The sequence below is a fragment of the Schistocerca serialis genome, chromosome 4 (genome assembly GCF_023864345.2).
Source record: "Schistocerca serialis cubense isolate TAMUIC-IGC-003099 chromosome 4, iqSchSeri2.2, whole genome shotgun sequence".
Lineage (NCBI taxonomy): Eukaryota > Metazoa > Arthropoda > Insecta > Orthoptera > Acrididae > Schistocerca > Schistocerca serialis.
In genome coordinates this window covers 125,393,488-125,413,433 of record NC_064641.1, presented here as the reverse complement: position 1 = coordinate 125,413,433, position 19,946 = coordinate 125,393,488, and the positions used below count along the sequence as shown (strand labels likewise).

General features: G+C 36.8%; 1 protein-coding gene across 1 annotated transcript in view; it reads left to right on the top strand.

Annotated features, from left to right (window-relative positions):
• The window catches only part of LOC126474317 (calphotin-like), an 81,005-nt gene extending 68,476 nt beyond the window's left edge, over nucleotides 1–12,529 (top strand). The window contains exon 5 of the mRNA XM_050101783.1: nucleotides 12,273–12,529. Within this exon, the coding sequence (XP_049957740.1) occupies nucleotides 12,273–12,529 (257 nt within the window). The remainder of the gene's footprint in view (nucleotides 1–12,272) is intronic.
• Nucleotides 12,530–19,946: the final 7,417 nt, after the last annotated feature.

Here is a 19,946-nt window from a genome sequence, read left to right as displayed (position 1 = left end):
AAGTTTTCTCATGTTTCCATCTCAGATGTCATCAAAATCATAATGTCCCTAAAAAATTCAAAATCTGCGGGGTGGGATGAGGTCCCCACTGAAATAATAAAAATAGTCCGTCACAGTATTGCATATCCACTCTCTTTCATAATCAACCAATCATTTGATGAGGGATGTTTCCAAGATCGATTAAAATATGCAGAAGTTCGGCCCATATACAAAAAAGGCAAACAAGATGAATTGGGCAACTATAGGCCAATCTCACAGTTACCAATTTTCTCAAAAATATTTGAAAGAGCTGCATGTGATCAGATTGGAAATCACAATTCATCTAACAGCATTATCTTAGGCAATCAATATGGTTTCAGAAAAGGCCGCAGCACAATCCATGCAATAAATGAATTAGTCACAAAAGTCAGCAGATGTCTTGATGATAGAATGTGTGTGTCAGGCATCTTTTGTGACCTGTCCAAAGCCTTCGACACAGTAAATCATGACCTGCTTCTCCAAAAATTGGCACGCTATGGTTTTCAAGGCAAATCTCTTAGCTGGATGTCATCATACTTGGCAAACAGAAAACAAAGAGTACTTATTAACATCAACGGCAAGAAATTTCTCTCTGGCTGGAAAAACACTCAATTAGGTGTTCCACAAGGCTCAATATTAGGGCCACTGCTTTTTCTATATTATATTAATGATATGCCATGTCAGGTCCAGTCTGATACTATCCTCTATGCAGATGACTCAACAGCTGTAGTCTGTTGTAAAAATGAGGTAGACCTAATTCGTCATATTGAACAAACACTTGGGGAAGTGGAGGCATGGGTCAAAAACAATAACTTGACATTAAATTTTACGAAAACAGAAATTGTTCATTTTACCACAAAACAATCTGCACAGTCTATAAGTGAAATAAGGTATATGGACAAAAAATTAGAGACTGCAGACTGTGTCAAATTCCTTGGCGTGTTAGTCAATAAAAACCTGTTATGGAGTCGCCATGTGGATAACATACTGGGTCGACTGAATAGCCTTGTATATATTATGAATATCTTGTATAGTATTACTGATTTAGCTGTAAGAAAAACTGTATATAATGCATATTTTGTTTCAGTCATTAGGTATAGTATAATTTTCTGGGGGTCTGAAAAAACAAATTTACTTAGAGCTTTTAGACTACAAAAAAGAATCATCCGAGCAATGGTGGGAGCAAAACCAAAGCAACACTGCAAACCTTTATTTGTAAAACTGGATCTAATGAGCATTCCAAGCATATACATCTATGAAACTCTCACTTTCACGAAAAGAAACCCACAACTTTTTGAGGGCAACTTCTTCTTGCATCAATATGATACAAGACATAGAACGAGCTACATGTTACCTACCGACCGTTTAAAATCATATGAAAAAACCCCATACTATATGGGCATGAAATTTGTAAATAAAATATGGAAAGATATGGATGACCCAAATATAAAAGGCACCAAAAGAGACCTGGAAAAATATCTGAAAGATAAATGTTACTATAGTGTAGAAGATTTCATGAATGGTAACAATGCATTATAATTGTAATTAAAATACCTCTTTGAAGATGTTACACCATGTATATTATTAGTTTATTGTCTATTTTTAGTATTGTTATATATAGTGTAAAAACTGACAAGTCACCTATGTCACAATCTTTGATTGTATAAGGCATGTTATGTGATAATAAAAATTGAATTGAATTGAATTGAAAAGAAGAACAGCTTAGATTGTTCTTCCCCCTCTCTACCTGTGTTGGGGTCACTGACCTGTTCCATCAGTGGCCAATATGATCCATGAAATGAAAGCATATTCAGTTATGGAAATAGATGTAAATAGTCTGCCTATATGAGATAGAGTGAATCAATCTTGCAAAAGAAATATTTTGCAAAGTTGGCAAGTCTTTTCTGGAATTTCTAGTCTTAAAAGTGTGTGTGCACCTTTCCTACGTATCCCAGTAATCCCTAATTTCACACAGCTCAATTTTATTGGGAATGGAACCTAAGTGAGGAGAAGTCCAAGAAAAATAATGTTTTTGATAGAAAAGGTGCCACCCTCATGTACATATTCAGGAACTGAAATCAGATATAGACCTATTGTGGTGTGAATCCTATGCAGATAGAGTACTCCAGAAAAAGCCTAACCAACGAACAGGGTGCCTATTCCCTTTATTTCCTTGATCAGTCCTTTAAAAGCTTCATTACTTGTTAGAAGACATTGTTTGCCTTGCAGACTGCACTCTTCATATGTATACTTCAAAATCAAATGTCACCTCTAGGTACTTGATTCCTCCTAGATTTTAATGAAATAGTGCCTTGAATCTTCTATAAAAAAAGCTTACCAACAGGTTCTTTTAACATTCCTGCTCATCCCATAATTGATAACCCTCTTCTCTATTGTACTATGGTCATTCTCGGGAGTTTTGCAATTACTACAATATTACCAAAAGTAAATACAGGGCTATTACAAATGATTGAAGCGATTTCATAAATTCGCTGTAGCTCCATTCATTTACATATGGTCACGACACACTACAGATACGTAGAAAAACTCATAAAGTTTTGTTCGGCTGAAGCCGCACTTCAGGTTTCTGCCGCCAGAGCACTCGAGAGTGCAGTGAGACAAAATGGAGACAGGAGCTGAGAAAGTGTATGTTGTGCTTGAAATGCACTCACATCAGTCAGTCATAACAGTGCAACGACACTTCAGGACGAAGTTCAACAAAGATCCACCAACTGCTAACGCCATCCGGCGATGGTATGCGCAGTTTAAAGCTTCTGGATGCCTCTGTAAGGGGAAATCAACGGGTCGGCCTGCAGTGAGCAAAGAAACGGTTGAACGCGTGCGGGCAAGTTTCACGCGTAGCCCGCAGAAGTCGATGAATAAAGCAAGCAGGGAGCTAAACGTACCACAGCCGATGGTTTGGAAAATCTTACGGAAAAGGCTAAAGCAGAAGCCTTACCGTTTACAATTGCTAGAAGCCCTGACACCCGATGACAAAGTCAAATGCTTTGAATTTTCGGCGCGGTTGCAACAGCTCATGGAAGAGGATGCGTTCAGTGCGAAACTTGTTTTCAGTGATGAAGCAATATTTTTTCTTAATGGTGAAGTGAACAGACAAAATGTGCAAATCTGGGCGGTAGAGAATCCTCACGCATTCGTGCAGCAAATTCGCAATTCACCAAAAGTTAACGTGTTTTGTGCAATCTCACGGTTTAAAGTTTACGGCCCCTTTTTCTTCTGCGTAAAAAACGTTACAGGACACGTGTATCTGGACATGCTGGAAAATTGGCTCATGCCACAACTGGAGACCGACAGCACTGACTTCATCTTTCAACAGGATGGTGCTCCACCACACTTCCATCATGATGTTCGGCATTTCTTAAACATGAGATTGGAAAACCGATGGATCGGTCATGGTGGAGATCATGATCAGCAATTTATGTCATGGCCTCCACGCTCTCCCGACTTAACCCCATGCAATTTCTTTCTGTGGGGTTATGTGAAAGATTCAGTGTTTGAACCTTCTCTACCAAGAAACGTGCCAGAACTGCGAGCTTGCATCAACGATGCTTTCGAACTCATTGATGGGGACATGCTGCGCCGAGTGTGGGAGGAACTTGATTATTGGCTTGATGTCTGCCGAATCACTAAAGGGGCACATATTGAACATTTGTGAATGCCTAAAAAAACTTTTTGGGTTTTTGTATGTGTGTGCAAAGCATTGCGAAAATATCTCAAATAATAAAGTTATTGTAGAGCTGTGAAATCGCTTCAATCATGTGTAATGACCCTGTCTTTGTAGCATATTTTACTGTAATCTTGTCCTGTCTTATTTGATACAATTATTACTTTTACATGAGTATTCGAAATATGTCTATAACTGTGTTTGTTTACATTACTTAGCAACTACAAAGATCTTTACAGTGCTGCATTCACACAGCTTTATTGAAATTACAAAGAGAGTTAACTAATTGCAACCCAAACTGTTTGTTTTGTATAAACAATGCAAATACAAAACATTGAAGGTACAAAACATAGGAGTTATATATGAAAATCTGTCAAGATATAGCAGATTTTGGGTGACCTGATTATTGATCTGTTCTTAATGTGTTTTCTCAATCTGGTACATTACAACAGGATGATACTGTCAAATTTTGAAGGGTTATAAAAATTGTCTTTAGGAACACATTGAGGACAGGAACCTCTGTGTAGTAACAGCATAGAATAATGATACAGGATGTCAAAGTTACAGGGACTAATACTTGTTGCAAGGGCAACCTCTTCAGAGCAGTTACACACTGGTGGACTGCAACTGATGGAGTACCCCCAAGATTCTGTCTTAGGTCCCATTCTGTTTTTGTTTTACATAAATGATCTACCACTTAATATTGGATGTCACTCAGTTTTATTTTCAGATGACACATCTTTAATCATTGAAAGTAACATTACAGATCAAATTCCACAAACTGTATAAAATACTTTAGGAAACTTAGATAACTGATTTGAATTAAATTGGTTAAAATTAAACATGGGAAAGACACAATTAATGCAATTGAAAACAAAACAAGCAAAGTAAATATTCAGGTCAGTCAAACAAACCAAGATTTGCAGGAAGCTCGCTGTGTGAAATTCCTAGGAATGCAACTAGATAAAAATCTATCATGGGGGTCACACATACAGTACCTTGCAAATAAATTAAATAGCCTAGCATATGCAATGAGAATATTGTACAATGCTACCAGTATGGGCATAAGAAAAGTAGTATATTACAGCTACTTTCAGTCAGTAATAAGTATGGCATTGTGTTTTGGGGTAACTCAAATCATATGTGTCGAATACTAAAACTTCAGAAAATCATCAATAAAATCACGCACAATGTAGGGCAAAGGAAATCATGCCGCCCACTCCTAAATGACAACCTGAAAATTTGAGCAGGAGAGAGCAAGTTTGTTACTTTTGAAGAAAAATTATGAATTGCTTAATTAAGTACTTATTCAGTACTTTATATTATATTACTGGTATTATAAGGAAAATTGTAAACAAGTTTTTTGTGTTCTGACAAGTCTCCTGTACTTTTAAGTCAATGGCTTGAAATTGTTTGTTATGATACAATAAATGTCTACTTCTACTATTGTAACTACTTGATTGTTGATCTGTTCTTAATGTATTGTCTCATTCTGGTACATTACAACAGGATGATAGTGGCAAATTTTGAAGGGTTATAAAAGTTGTCTTTAGGAACACATTGAGGATAGGAACCTCTGTGCAGTAACAGCGTAGAATAATGCTACAGAATGTCAAAGTTACAGGGACTAACACTTGTTGCTAGGTGACCTCTTCAGCAACAGTTACACGCTGATGGATTGCAACTGAAACTACTTGTAAGGAGCCTGACAGCATTCAGGGTGGTAATGGTACTGCACATGTTAATGCCTGTCATAATAACACACACTTGCTGCCAATGTTCTTTAGCATCTCATTGGATGACATTTCCACCAGATGAATGATCCTGTCCACAATTTGTTCCTTGATATTCCCTCTACATCACCTTTATGTCTGTTAGTATTGTTTTACATCATTTATGTTCTAAATTACACTGCATTGTGGCACACTCTGACATGGATGGATGCCAAAGAGAATGAGAGTGTAGACAGCATCTGGCTACTAAAACAATTTCTACCCCTACATCTACATGGATAATATGCAAATCACATTTAAATGCCTGACAGAAGGTTCATCAAACCACCTTCACAATTCTCAATGATTCCAATCTCATACAGCACACGGAAAAAACAAACACATATATCTTTCTGTGCGGGCTTTGATTTCCCTTATTTTATTATGTTGATTCGGGAGTGATATTAAGGCAATTAAAAGTGTGAGAAATGCAGGTGTCTTGAGGAGGAAGAAGAGATGCCTTGTGGAAAGATGGGTGTTTGGAGACAAAGAGAAGCACAGGAGGTCTTTCTGGTACAGCGAGTAGGGTAAGGGTAACACTTTCTAGATGTGGTAAGGGTGTTCAGAAAACATGAACAGAAGGACATAAAACATGGTACAACTAATAAGAAAAGGAAGAAAAACAAGAGAGAAGGAAAGAGGCAGGGGAACTGTTGTTGTATGCAAAGACAGTAAGAGTTGAAACTGCAGGAGGTAAGGCCGAGGAAAGAAGAAAATGATGCCATGAAAGAAGGGGGTTCAGCAAGATGGAATGATAAACTAGGTGAGCTACAAAAAAGAACATGCAGAAAAATAAACAAAACACATGATGATACTTGAAATGATAAAGTTGTGCAGAAGGGTAAAACAACTATGTGCAATTCCATTTTCAGATGTAATTTATTATTTCAGTGTCTGTCTGATGTGGTTGGTGGGGACAAAACCTATTGAAATTTTTATGATTAATCACTTTTCATTGTCTTTCTGTCCTAAACTTAGCATCTAACATCAGCAACCCAAGCCAGCTGATATTTTTTGTGTATACTCTTGTTCTAATCTTAGAATGACTTGACAATTGCAGTTAACACAGATAAGGAGGGAGCTATGGGTGAAAACCATGGGCTTCAAATTTTGCATGGATAAATGTATATATACAATGTATATATACCACTTTTAATAACTTACACAGTGTTTTAATCAGCATGAAGCTCAACTGGCTGACACCAGTTTTAAGAAATCAGTTAGGTTCTGGGCTCCATCGGAGAATATAAGAAACACATTCTGCAGCCACACCTGAAGGATCTCAGTTTACTAGGAGAGTTATGTAAGAGCCATGTTAGGAACGATGATGCCAGTCTTTTTTCCCCCCTCCAGAAACAAATTACTTCTTTTTGAACAGGGCTCCATTTTAAGAATATACACTTTTCCCATATGCCAGCCATTTTTATAACTGCTCAAAAAATTAGGAATTTTCAGTTTCTCTAAAATGCCCTTCTGTCTCAACTATAACATCCTCGTTTGTGGTATTTTAATCTGTGAGACATTTATTCATGTTGGGGAATAAGCAGAAATTGCATGGAGACAGGTCAGCCAAATATGGCACAAGTGGCAACAATTCATAACACAATTCATGCAGTTTTGAAGCGACAACTCCGGATGAATATTCTGGTCCATTGTCATGGTGAAACAGCAGTTCCTAATTTGCCAAGTGAGATTGTGTTGACTTAAATTACTCATCAATATCTCACTGTAGCAGTGTCAACCAATATTCTCCTTCTGCTTTTTCTATAGATTATGTGATTATCAGACACTTTGCACTTAAAACATCACTGCCATAACTTTTCTAACCAATAGGATCTTTTTTGTCCTCTTTGGAAAAGATTCACTGGAAGCAACTCTTTTTTTAATTTTTGCTTCACTTCTGGGTATAATGATGAATTCAAGTCTCATTAGTGTTGTCAACTTGATGCAAAAGTCCTTCAGAACTCTGCAACCCTGCTTATATTGCTCAGATCACAGTGTGAAAGCTGATTTTTTTTTTTAATTATATGTTTCAGCCTCAGGTCGCAAAATTACCAGTCTCGACTTATTATCAAGTCATCATCAGAAGGTCTATTCAAAAAGAAAGAAAAGGAGAAGTAAAATACTAGCAAATGAAATTACAGACCAAATTAAGTTCTACAGTCAACTATACGCACTGTAATATGTTACATAATAAATTGTCAACTGCAGATGCACACAGAAGCACTCAAATGTAAACATATCTGTACTCTGATTGTTGGAAATGAAGGCTAGTTGACTATGTAAAATGGTAATTCTTAAACCAGAAGCACATGATTAAAATATTCACAATCTATATTTTAAAATTACCTCTCTTATATCATTATGCAGTCAATTGTAGCTTTCAGTTCCAGCTATCAGAGCATAGATATGTTTCCTTTGTGAGTGCCTCTCAAACCCTCTGCAACTGTTGCATAATGTACTGCAGTGTGTGTGGTTCTCTATAGAACTAAATTTGGCATGTAATTTAGTTTGTTAGGATTTTACTACACCCTTTTTTTTTTTTATTTTTCAAACAATTCATCTGATGTTCATTGTGACAGAATCTCCAGCTGCAATGAATTTTTAAAATGATTTCATAATGTCTTCAGCTGACATTCTCTTTATCTGATGTACAGTTGCACAATTTTGTCCTTAGGCCATTTTCAGGTATCTAAAATGGAAGCATTATGTATTGGATACATTAGTATCAGTTATGAATTTAACACAGGAACAAGTCATATCCCAAAATATGCTAGCAGAGTTATAAATTACTTTAAGGTCAATTCTTTAATGGAATTTTATGCCATGTACGGCTTTGCTTCTATGGCTGCTTGTAATTCATATAAAACAAATTAGAAATAGTTTTTCATTATTTTAGGAGCAAGTTCCATTTGCACAATTGTTCCATATCTCTTATAAATAAGGTTGATGTTTTTAATTTATTTACATAGGAAGATTATAATTATTTTTCATAAATTCATTAATTAATCTAAGCAAGTCTTTGTTCTCAATTATATTTGACTACAGTTCATTGTTGGTGTAAATATGATTGTATGTAATTTCTTTTAAAAACTTGTAAATATTTGTTCTATTGTTGTGTGAGCATGTCATTTTTTAATAGTTCTTACAAAGGTCCAACCACAAAACTCTAATGAAACAATACTGAAAACCATGAAAATTGAGTAAAATCTTTCGTAATCTGATTTATGGTTGTATGATCTTTCATATTTATCAATAAGAATAGCAATTCTTATTCATTCTATGGTGCTACAATGCTTTGCTGCATGACATAAATAGTTGTCTAGGAATTTTCCATTTTTCACATCTTTTTGTTCTTTTAAAACTCTGTCCAATGTATAATGCTTCTGTTTTAGATTCTTGAAAATGACCTGAGGTCAAAATTGTATGATTGTACATCAGACAAAGATAATGTCAGCTGAAAGCATCACAAAATCATTTTTAAAAAATCAGCTGATGATGATTTGGTAATAAGTTGAAACCATTAATTATATCTCTTGTGTGACCAGAGGTTTAAATACATAATTAAAAAAAAATAACAAAACAATCACTGTATCTCCCTAAGGCAGTATGCAATGCCTATGCTGTCAAAACTGAAAGGCCCACCCAAATTGTTTTCTTCATCAACCACATAGAATATTAGGTACCATTCTTGTTGACATGCACAGGAGCTCTGCTGTTCAGTGCATTTCCATCCATCAGTCAGGAAGAATCATGTTTTGGACTTTATCATTTTCTCAGTAACCACTTCTGTTGGACATCTTAGCTGGCCTCTATCAAATGTAGATTGGAACAATATTTAACTGTCGTCATTGATGGTGGATGTTTACCATCAGTAGTATCCAATTTCATTTTTACCCTGTCACTCATTTCCTTATTCAAAAACGAAAAGCGAATCACTGAACAATACGTTATATCTTCCATCTCAGCAATAATCACATAGCCCAATTTGCTGATATGGCTGCCAAATCCAATCACATCTATTGATTTTGTTCCAATAAGATCGATGTGTTGAGTTCTGTCTGTGAAGAAATCCTGAATGCAGTGACAAATCTTGTCCAGTGCTCGGTAACCTCATATTATTTCACTAAATGACAGTGCAAAACTGTTTCAACTGCCTTCTTACAATCAAGAAACACGGCACCAACCTGGAAGCCAATGTGTACTGTTCTCTGGTATCTTGATCAAACGGAGTCAGCTGAGTTATGCAACGTCTCTGTTTTCATAATCCATGTTTGTTGTTATAGAAGAGATCATTGTGCTCCAAAATCATCAAAATATATAAACATACAACATGTTCCACAATTACACAACAGATTGCTGTCAGTGTATAGGCCTACAATTATATGCATCTGTCCTACAACCCATCTTGAAAGAGCAAGGGTGACCTGGTTTTTTCTCCCCGCCCCCCCCCCCCCCAACCGCTCAGCACGCTTCATTGACCCAGTGATCTCTTGCTAGAAAGGGAGCAAGTTCTTTCACATAATCTCTATAGAATCTACTAATCAGTGTCATTTTTATTTTATAGTCATCTAATACGTGGTGGAATACAATGGTAAAACCAACATCTGCTCTTCAGCCATAGATACCAAGTAAACTAACCTCATAAGCACATTACATCATTCTAAAATGTGGTCAGATCTTGCACTGTCATTATTTTATGGAACCTTTCATTAGCTGTTACTTAACTGTGGTTGTACTGTCATGATTTTTCATGAGCATAGCACTTAAAAACCAAACCTTACAATTCTCTCATTCTCAGGACATTAGTCTGGTGACAAGAGCTGTCAGAATTTCTACAGAGGTAGAAATTTTATTTTTAAGCAAATTCCATTCTTTATGCATAGTTAGATTATGAAAGAAATTTTAAAACCTACTTATTATGATGAATATAAACAAGGCGACCTTGCTGGCTGTCAATTATTTTACCCTGTTACTAACTTTATCATTTAATAGTGACAATATTATGAAAAGGACAGATTACTACTCACCACGTAAGGGAGGTGCCGAGCCAAGTCAAGCAATAGATATAGACTGCAACACATTTAAGATTCCAGCTGTGACGAAGCAAGCTGGGATCTTTTTTTTTTTTCCTCTCTTGTTTGCCATCTGCTTCCTTAAATTCGTTTTTTCACGTTTAACTAATTACCATTCACTTACGTGAGTATAATCTGCATTTTCATAAAAGAGAAAGGTTGGCCTTCAGTTTTAAAGAATATAACACCAGATCTAGTTTCGTGCTTAGTTTTGTGTATGTCATCAATTTCCTAATTTATTTTGACTATTCCTAGTTAATAACTTTTGTGATAGTGTGAAATCAGTAATTGTTTTGTAACTTAAATTCTGTTGTTGACTCATAAACAAACATAAATTCTGTACTAATTTTAAATATTTGGAAGACAAAACACTGGCATTCTTTATGTATTTATTTGGCTCTATTCAAAAAACATGTTAGCAAAGCCATCTCCTAATTAATTCCAAAGCAATAACCAGTTTCATCAAAAATTATTGTTTGTATAACTATATCCGTTAATTTCATCATTTAAACAAATAATTCAGCTTAACCCGCGTGGTAGAAGAAACTGTTAACAAAGAACCAATTTTTCAATGTATTCACTTAATTTAATGAGTTAAGTTTTAATTGTAATTTCTGTAAATTAAACATCAAACAATGTATAGTTCCAGTATCCATTATTGTGATAATATATAAAGGCCTGATTTTTGGTCCTGAGACAGGCAGTCCATTGCCGATTTTCAGGTGAGAAACCCATGCTGGTTATGTCAACAACAATGCATCAACTTAACTGCAAAATAAGTGTAACCCAATTACACTGTGTGTTAAAACAATGTCAGTGTCTGTTCAAATTGTACTGTATTATTCTGCAAGAACTGTGAATTGTGTAGTTAAGTTTTTACTGCTCATAGATATTCGAGAGTAAACCATTGTAGCAGTATGCTGATGTTTGCCAGTGACCTATTAATGAGGCTTATCAAAATTTGCCAATAGTTAACTGGCCACATAACTGTGTAATATTGGGGGTGGTGGTGGGGGGGGGGGGGGGGACCCCCCATATTTCAGCCAGTATCACAATGCAGTATGTCGACACTGAGGACCATCAATGAAGAAATAAAGCAGGCGAATGTCACATGGCCAGAAGGCTTCCTTCTAAAGCAGAACACAACACACAAGCACAACTCACACATACAAGAACATCATCTCTGCCCTCAGCAGCCGGCACATTTAAGTGCCTGGCAGAGGGTTTGTCGAACACATTTTACAGCAGACAGCATATTTTCAGGAGCCACCCCTCCTCCCTCCCACAAGTTGTCAATTGAAGATCACAGAGAGGAAAAAGAGGGAAAAGTCATTTTATGCTCTGTTTGTGTAGCTTTATTTCTGTACATTATATTGCACAAATGCTTTAAAGATGAAAGACGTCACTCACAAAACTTGTTGACTGTTTTAATATACAGGTACCGGGGAATAATGAGGGAAGTTCTGCATATTCTGGAATAAAAGGAGTACTGCATAATACTAACAGTGAATTTTTTTATTTACTTGTAATTGGGTAACCTGCACCTTGTTAAACAGGCACATTTAAGTGCCTTAAATGTGATTTGCAGAGTATCCATGTACATGTAGATGTAGATGTTAAATCAGCTGACAGCTCATATATTTGTGTGTAAGGCTTTCTTTCACATCATATCATTTTGCAAAAATGGCTTGCCATTAACAAATGAGCATTTGCTGGGTCTAGGTGCAGAGGAGGGCGCAGCCACAGAAGAAGGCACGGCTGCAGAAGAGGGTGCAGCGGCTGCACCAGAGGAAGGTGGAGTGCCGGCCGCAGAGGTGCCTGCAGGAGTGGAGCAGGAGGCAGCCCCAGCCCCTGCCCCTGCCGCAGACGCGACTCCGGCAGCAGAGCCGAGCTCTGAGGCAGGCGATGGTCCAGAGGCGGCAGCTGCCACTCCACAGGAGGAGGACCAAAAGGCTGAAGGGGAGGCACCACCAGCCTAGCTTCTCTGTTTGTCTCTGCTGGCTATTGTTACATGTGACCTGTCAGTATAATAGAAAATAAACTGTTTGACAGTATGGGTTCAGAGTTCATGATGGCAACACTGTGTATTTATATTTTTTCTGTGTACAAGTCTACATCTACATCTGCATCTACATTTCTACTCCGCAAGCCACCCAACGGTGTGTGGCAGAGGGCACTTTATGTGCCACTGTCATTACCTCCCTTTTCTGTTCCAGTTCGCGGGAAGAACGACTGCCGGAAAGCCTCCGTGCGCGCTCTAATCTCTCTAATTTTACATTCGTGATCTCCTCGGGAGGTATAAGTAGGGGGAAGCAATATATTCGATACCTCATCCAGAAACGCAACCTCTTGAAACCTGGACAGCAAGCTACACCGCGATGCAGAGCGCCTCTCTTGCAGAGTCTGCCACTTGAGTTTGCTAAACATCTCTGTAACGCTATCACGCTTACCAAATAACCCTGTGACGAAATGCGCCGCTCTTCCTTGGGTCTTCTCTATCTCCTCTGTCAACCCGTCCTGGTACGCATTCCACACTGACTAGCAATACTCAAGTATAGGTCGAACGAGTGTTTTGTAAGCCACCTCCTTTGTTGATGGACTACATTTTCTAAGGACTCTCCCAATGAATCTCAACCTGGCACCCGCCGTACCAACAATTAATTTTATATGATCATTCCACTTCAAATCATTCTGTACGCATACTCCCAGATATTTTACAGAAGTAACTGCTACCAGTGTTTGTTCTACTGTCATATAATCATACAATAATTGATCCTTCTTTCTATGTATTTGCAATACATTACATTTGTCTATGTTAAGGATCAGTTACCACTCCCTGCACCAAGTGCCTATTCGCTGCAGATCTTCCTGCATTTCTCTGCAATTTTCTAATGCTGCAAATTCTCTGTATACTACAGCATCATCCGCAAAAAGCCGCATGGAACTTCCGACACTATCTACTCGGTCATTTATATATATTGTGAAAAGCAATGGTCCCATAACACTCCCCTGTGGCACGCCAGAGGTTAATTTAACGTCTGTAGATGTCTCTCCATTGAGAACAACATGCTGTGTTCTGTTTGCTAAAAACTCTTCAGTCCAGCCACACAGCTGGTCTGATATTCCATAGGCTCTTACTTTGTTTATCAGGCGACAGTGCGGAACTGTATCGAACGCATTCCGGAAGTCGAGGAAAATGGCATCTACCTGGGAGCCTGTATCTAATATTTTTTGTGTCTCATGAACAAATAAAGCGAGTTGGGTCTCACACGATCGCTGTTTCCAGAATCCATGTTGATTCCTACAGAGTAGATTCTGGGTTTCCAGAAATGACATGATACACGAGCAAAAAACATGTTCTAAAATTTTACAACAGATCAATGTCAGTGATTGTTTTGCGCATCTGCTCGACAACCCTTCTTGAAAACTGGGACTACCTGTGCTCTTTTCCAATCATTTGGAACCTTCCGTTCCTCTAGAGACTTGCGGCACACAGCTGTTAGAAGGGGGGGCAAGTTCTTTTGCGTACTCTGTGTAGAATCGAATTGGTATCCCGTCATTTCCAGTGGACTTTCCTCTGTTGAGTGATTTCAGTTGCTTTTCTATTCCTTGGACACATTTCAATGTCAGCCATTTTTTCGTTCGGGCGAAGATTTAGAGAAGGAACTGCAGTGTGGTCTTCGTCTGTGAAACAGCTTTGGCAGAAGGTGTTTAGTATTTCAGCTTTACGCGTGTCATCCTCTGCCATCACCATCCCAGAGCGTCTGGATATGTTGTTTCGATCCACTTACTGATTTAACGTAAGACCAGAACTTTCTAGGATTTTCTGTCAAGTCGGTACATAGAATTTTACTTTCGAATTCACTGAATGCTTCACGCATAGCCCTCCTTATGCTAACTTTGAAATCGTTAGCTTGTGTTTGTCTGAGAGGTTTTGGCTGCATTTAAATTTGCAGTGAAGCTCTCTTTGCTTTTGCAATAGTTTCCTAACTTTGTTATTGAACCACAGTAGGTGTTTCCCGTCCCTCACAGTTTTACTCAGCACGTACCTGTCTAAAACACATTTTACGATTGCCTTGAACTTTTTCCATAAAGTCATGTCGGGCCTCAGTAAGGAAACAAGCTTTCAAACATGTTTATCCTTTTCATTATAAGGACTGAGATTATCTGAGGGCAGGATTTAGTTAGAGAAGCAAGGCTTCCATTATTTACATAGTAATGATAAATTGTTACACAACATAGGCAATTGCAGGTCCAGCTGTAGAGAAAACTGACTCTGTCATCCAACTAGTGATAGCCAGATTCCAGTTAAAAGTAGGGCATGTCATTTCCTTGCAATGCAAACACAGATAATAATCGTGGAAAATGCCATTGCAGGCAGCTGTGATGTCTTACTGTGAATGAATTAAATTTATTTAGGATGCGAATGAGTAGCAGCTCTGAAAGAAAAAATAGTGGAATGTGCCAACAATATTATAAGTTAAATTAAGTTGATGATCTGCAAATTGTGGACTGAGAGACACTGTGTAGAGCACGGGGGATTTGAATGTCTACAACACAGAAGAAGAAGCAAAGTGCACACGAATAAATGCCTCTTGGTGATATGGAAAAATGCATTACCACCCATCAAGTTGTTCAATAACAAGAATAACTTTGAAAGTAGACTGGGGGAGAGCAGTGAGAATTTGGATCGAGAAGTGGGGCATGCCAGGGTAATCCGTGCAGTTGTGTGAGTCGCTTTGCAAGGTGGCTTAGTGGGTAAAACACCTGCCTAGTAAGCAGGAGACCCAGTTTCGATTCTTGGCCTTAGTACAAATTTCAATTTGCTGCTTCGCTCATTATACATGAAAGGATATTGTAGAGACATGGCTTAGCCACAGGCTGGGGAATGTTTCCGGAATGAAATTTGCACTTTTCAGTGGAGTGTGCACTGGTATGAAACTTCCTGGTGGATTAAAACTTTGTGCAAGACTGTGACTCAAACTCAGGCCAGAGTTTGAGTCTCAGTCCAGTACACAGTTTTAATCTGCGAGGATGTTTACACTAGCTTTCAAGCTCTTGATCTTTCTTTTTTTTTTATTTTAGTAAATGTACATGTAGGCACCCAAACAGACACCCCTACAGCTTCAGCAAGATTCACTGAAGCGACGGCTCTGTTGGTTTGGGTGTCTGTGTTGTTGTATGTGTGAATATGTGTACATTTACTAAAGAAATATCAAGAGCTCTAAAGCTAGTGTAAATACTGTTTTCCATTGCATTTTCTATGTGCCATACATTAGTCAGCTATAAGTGAGTAGCTGCCTTTTCTTTATCTTGTATATGATTCCATCCAAGAATTTCCACTGTTGTGCTAAAATATATCAACCATACAATAATCATCAGGCACTCTATGATTTGGAAACCATTTGTGCTTGCTTGATATTTGGAATAGCATTGTGCATTGTTCGCTGCAACAGGCAGGAGATGTTCTTGTTGGTGCCACACATTTTAGCGATTTTCACCATGTAACCTCACGCTACAGTATTCTTCTTCAGCATGCCAGTGAATAAGTGTGCACAGAATCAGCTAAGTGAAAGATCTGTGCCATGCATTTGTTTAGTTATATATAAAAGCTGATTTTGGGGTTTTGCTTTGTTTGAGACTGCCGGAATTTTCTTTTGTGTGAGACTGTGTTTACAGGAACCATGTGCTGATTTGAAATTTGAGATTCTTTTATTTTACTGACCGCATTGCTTCTGCCTAATCTTTCATTGATCATATCAAGACCCATTTGTATTGTGATATATTGTGAAATTTTGAACATTTGCAAGTGCAGCAATAAACTGTTACTGTTATCATCAATTGTAGGGTTGAATGTAATTGTTCCCTTTTAAGATTTTTGAGAACAGTAGGCCTATCCTTATTCAGAACAATCATTCTCTAATTTTGTTATACAATAATGTGAATTTTCGGATACTTATAAAAATATATTTTCTTAAATTACCAGTATGAGTGTTTTGGATATGTAATTTATATCATAGCAGATCAGCGATTGTGGTTCACAGCTCTGCTAAGAATATATCACCCCATAAGGATCATTGCACATCAATGCAAATAAATGTGAATTTTTTAGAATTTTTGGAACCTACCATTGGCCTTTGCATAATCCATGAGCACTTTGTAGTAAACCAGCATTTTGGATTTAGTTACGGTAGCAGATATTCTAACTAACATATTATGTCACATGTACTTTTCCCTTAAAATGGGGTAGCCTTATGTATTATCTGCATCTATCGTAAATAACTCTGTATTCAATTTTGCAATCATTAATTAACCTCAAAATGATTTAAAGAACTAGTAATTTTTACCACATGTTTTGGTGTTGCCTTAATTGCTTCAATTCTCATAGGGAATTAGCAACTTTTAAGCTCAACAGATTAAAAGACAATCAGTGGGCTTTATTTAAAATTATTTTTTCACTGCCTTGTAACACATTGCAACAGCTAAAATTCAAACTGACAGTGAATGCTGTTCTCGAACATAGGATGAATTGGTTGACATTCATAAACAGCCAGAAACTGCCCTGACTACTGTCAAATTATTGGCAGCTGCTGAGAATTATTGTTTCGGAAGAGCTGCCGTGAGTCATGAACCTCTGATAGAGCTACCAGGGGTACCTCAAATACTATCGTCTCCTACAGATCATCTCTCCTCTTCAGAAAGTACAAGATATGTCGGAACTCATCCACTTGACTGTGGGTGTTGTGTCAATGGTAGATCTAGACATCCCGTACAGGGTGAACAGTTACCTGTGAGGACTCAGGGTATTGTACCAATCCCTCAAACCAAAAAGTATCAGGTGCTCACTCTCAATGAAACTGAAACTGAGCCAGTGGGACTTACTTCTCCTGTTTTAGGGACACCTGTTTTGTCTAGTGTCAAGAGGCAGCTGACGCAAAAGGACAGGGGTCTATTAATCATCAGCAGTTCAAATGTATGGCTAAAGATGGCAGCAAGATATTGAAGAGGCTATTCCAGCATCCATTGAGGGAGCAGGGTGCAACAAATTGCAGATTGAGGCAACTGGTGGAACAAATGATGCCTGTCATCTGGGTTAAGAGAAGATTGAAAAGACCAGCCTTGTGCATGGAGTTTCAATGAACTCACAGCTTGCAGCATTGACCCCAGAACTGGTCATGGCCCTTTGGTTCTAAGTTGAGTGGAAGAACTGAACCAGAGACTTCGAAGGTTTTGCGACAAGCTAGGCTGTGGGCTGTGACTTCCTGGACTTCACTCACTCACTCTCTCTCTCTCTCTCTCTCTCTCTCTCTCTCTCTCTCTCTCTCTCTCTCTCACACTCACACACACACACATGCGCACACACACACACACACACACACACACACACACACAAGGCCATTTTCTTTCTCTTGTGGTCATCTTCTTGCAGCTTTATCTTTGGGGACAGTTCTACAAAGGTTATTAAAATTTGCACAAAAAAAAGAAAAAGAAAAAATTCTGTGTGAACCCAAGCTTAGAAAAATGTGTGATCACAAGCTGCACTAAGACGGTAGCAGAAAGAATACTAAACCCAGTCTGCAGTACGTACTAAACACGTTGTTTGTATGCCGTTCCCGAGAATTAAAGGTGTTCATATTGTTGAATGTTTCCCCGTCGGGCACTAATGGCTGGTGATGTCACACTAAATTGTAATCACTTGTTATGAGAAACATAGCTCATTAAGTGAATCATTTTCTTACAATTTGTTTTGCTCATTGTATGAATTGCACATTATGAGAGGCACTCATTAAGCAAGTTCCACTGTAATTAAGGTTTACCACAAGTGAACAAAAAGTTTTATGAAAAATGAAATACAAAACTGTGGACACATTATGTTAGATCATGTTACCTTTAAATCGAAAACGTATGCTTATAAAGTTGAGGATAAAGAATATAAAAAATCTGAAGGACTTAAGATTCCTGTTGTAAAAAATGTAAGTTTAAACAATAAAAGAATATGGATCTTACAAACATGAATTATATAGTGTTGAATGTAATAAAACATTTTTAAGTACAGAGGATGATAAAATATTTATATTAAAAACTGGGAAAGGATACTTTACCATGGGGACATTGTAAAATAAAAGAATTAAATCTAAACAAAAAATGTAAAAAAATGATAATTGAGAATTATTATAAATTTTCTCATTTTTGTTATATTCTAGGATACATTTTTTACACTTGTTAGAATATTTATCCTTAGATGTCCGATACTTATAAAAATAATTTAAATCTTTAATTTCTTGACAATTTGTACTATTTTAAATTTGTGTTTTCATCATCATTTTTTGTATGTTCATCTTTTTCATTGACAATAATACATTCAAATCTTCATTACTTGGAATTCATTTTATATGTTCTCAATAATAAAATTTAGAAGTATTTTTTCCATATACACAAAGAATTTGATTTTTATTACATACATTTTTATGACAGAAGTTTAAACCAGGTCTGCACATTGTTCTATAGCCATCTTTTGTAAATTTCTGTGAAGTTAAATAATCAATTGATTTCTCAAATTTTAACTTCCATTTATATATATAAAATCATTACAAAAAATAAAAAATGAAAAAATAAAAATTTATTAGACTTAAAAATGGAAAATACAAAAAATATGTTACTTTTTTTTTTAGTTTAAATTTTTTTTAGATTGATTCGCTGTGTGAATTCCAGGTTCTGAACTCATTATTTTTATATTTTTCATTCCTTTATATTTTAATTAAATATTTTTTCTCCAAAATAATTAAAATCATATCTATTAATTAATTTATTATATTTGTTTGGTAAAAAATTTTAAACTCATTATTGAGCTCCAAACAAATCTTTCCTTCATATCTAGTATTAAAATATTCACAGCTAGTAATATTATATGGCAAACTTAATTCAAACACATTAATTTTTTGAACAAATTAGTATTAATAGCATTGTTGAGTTTCTTAATAAATGATTTGATTTCAATAGTAAAAAACTTGTTTTATCCCTTTAATCTCAAATCTTAAAACTTTTTCCATGTGCAAGACTTTTTAATTTTTTTATAATTGATTAAAACTATTTAATTCTTTACAGTTTCTTTTTTAATAATGAGATTCAATTAAAGAATTTATTGAATAAAAAGTGGTACTTGATACTGTGGTATTGATAGAAAGGATGCCACGGCGTAGCTGCCAGTTAAGTTGGCACTATGCCAGACAACGATGACAGCGCCCTCTAGCAGGTGCTGCCCATTTGATCAAGAGCAGACAGCCAGGACACTTAGCTTCAGCTTGAGACTGTACTCATCTGTACAAGTTATGTATTACTCTTGTTGCTAAAGTAAAGGTGATTTTAATTCACTCTGCAGTACCAAGAGATTTTCAC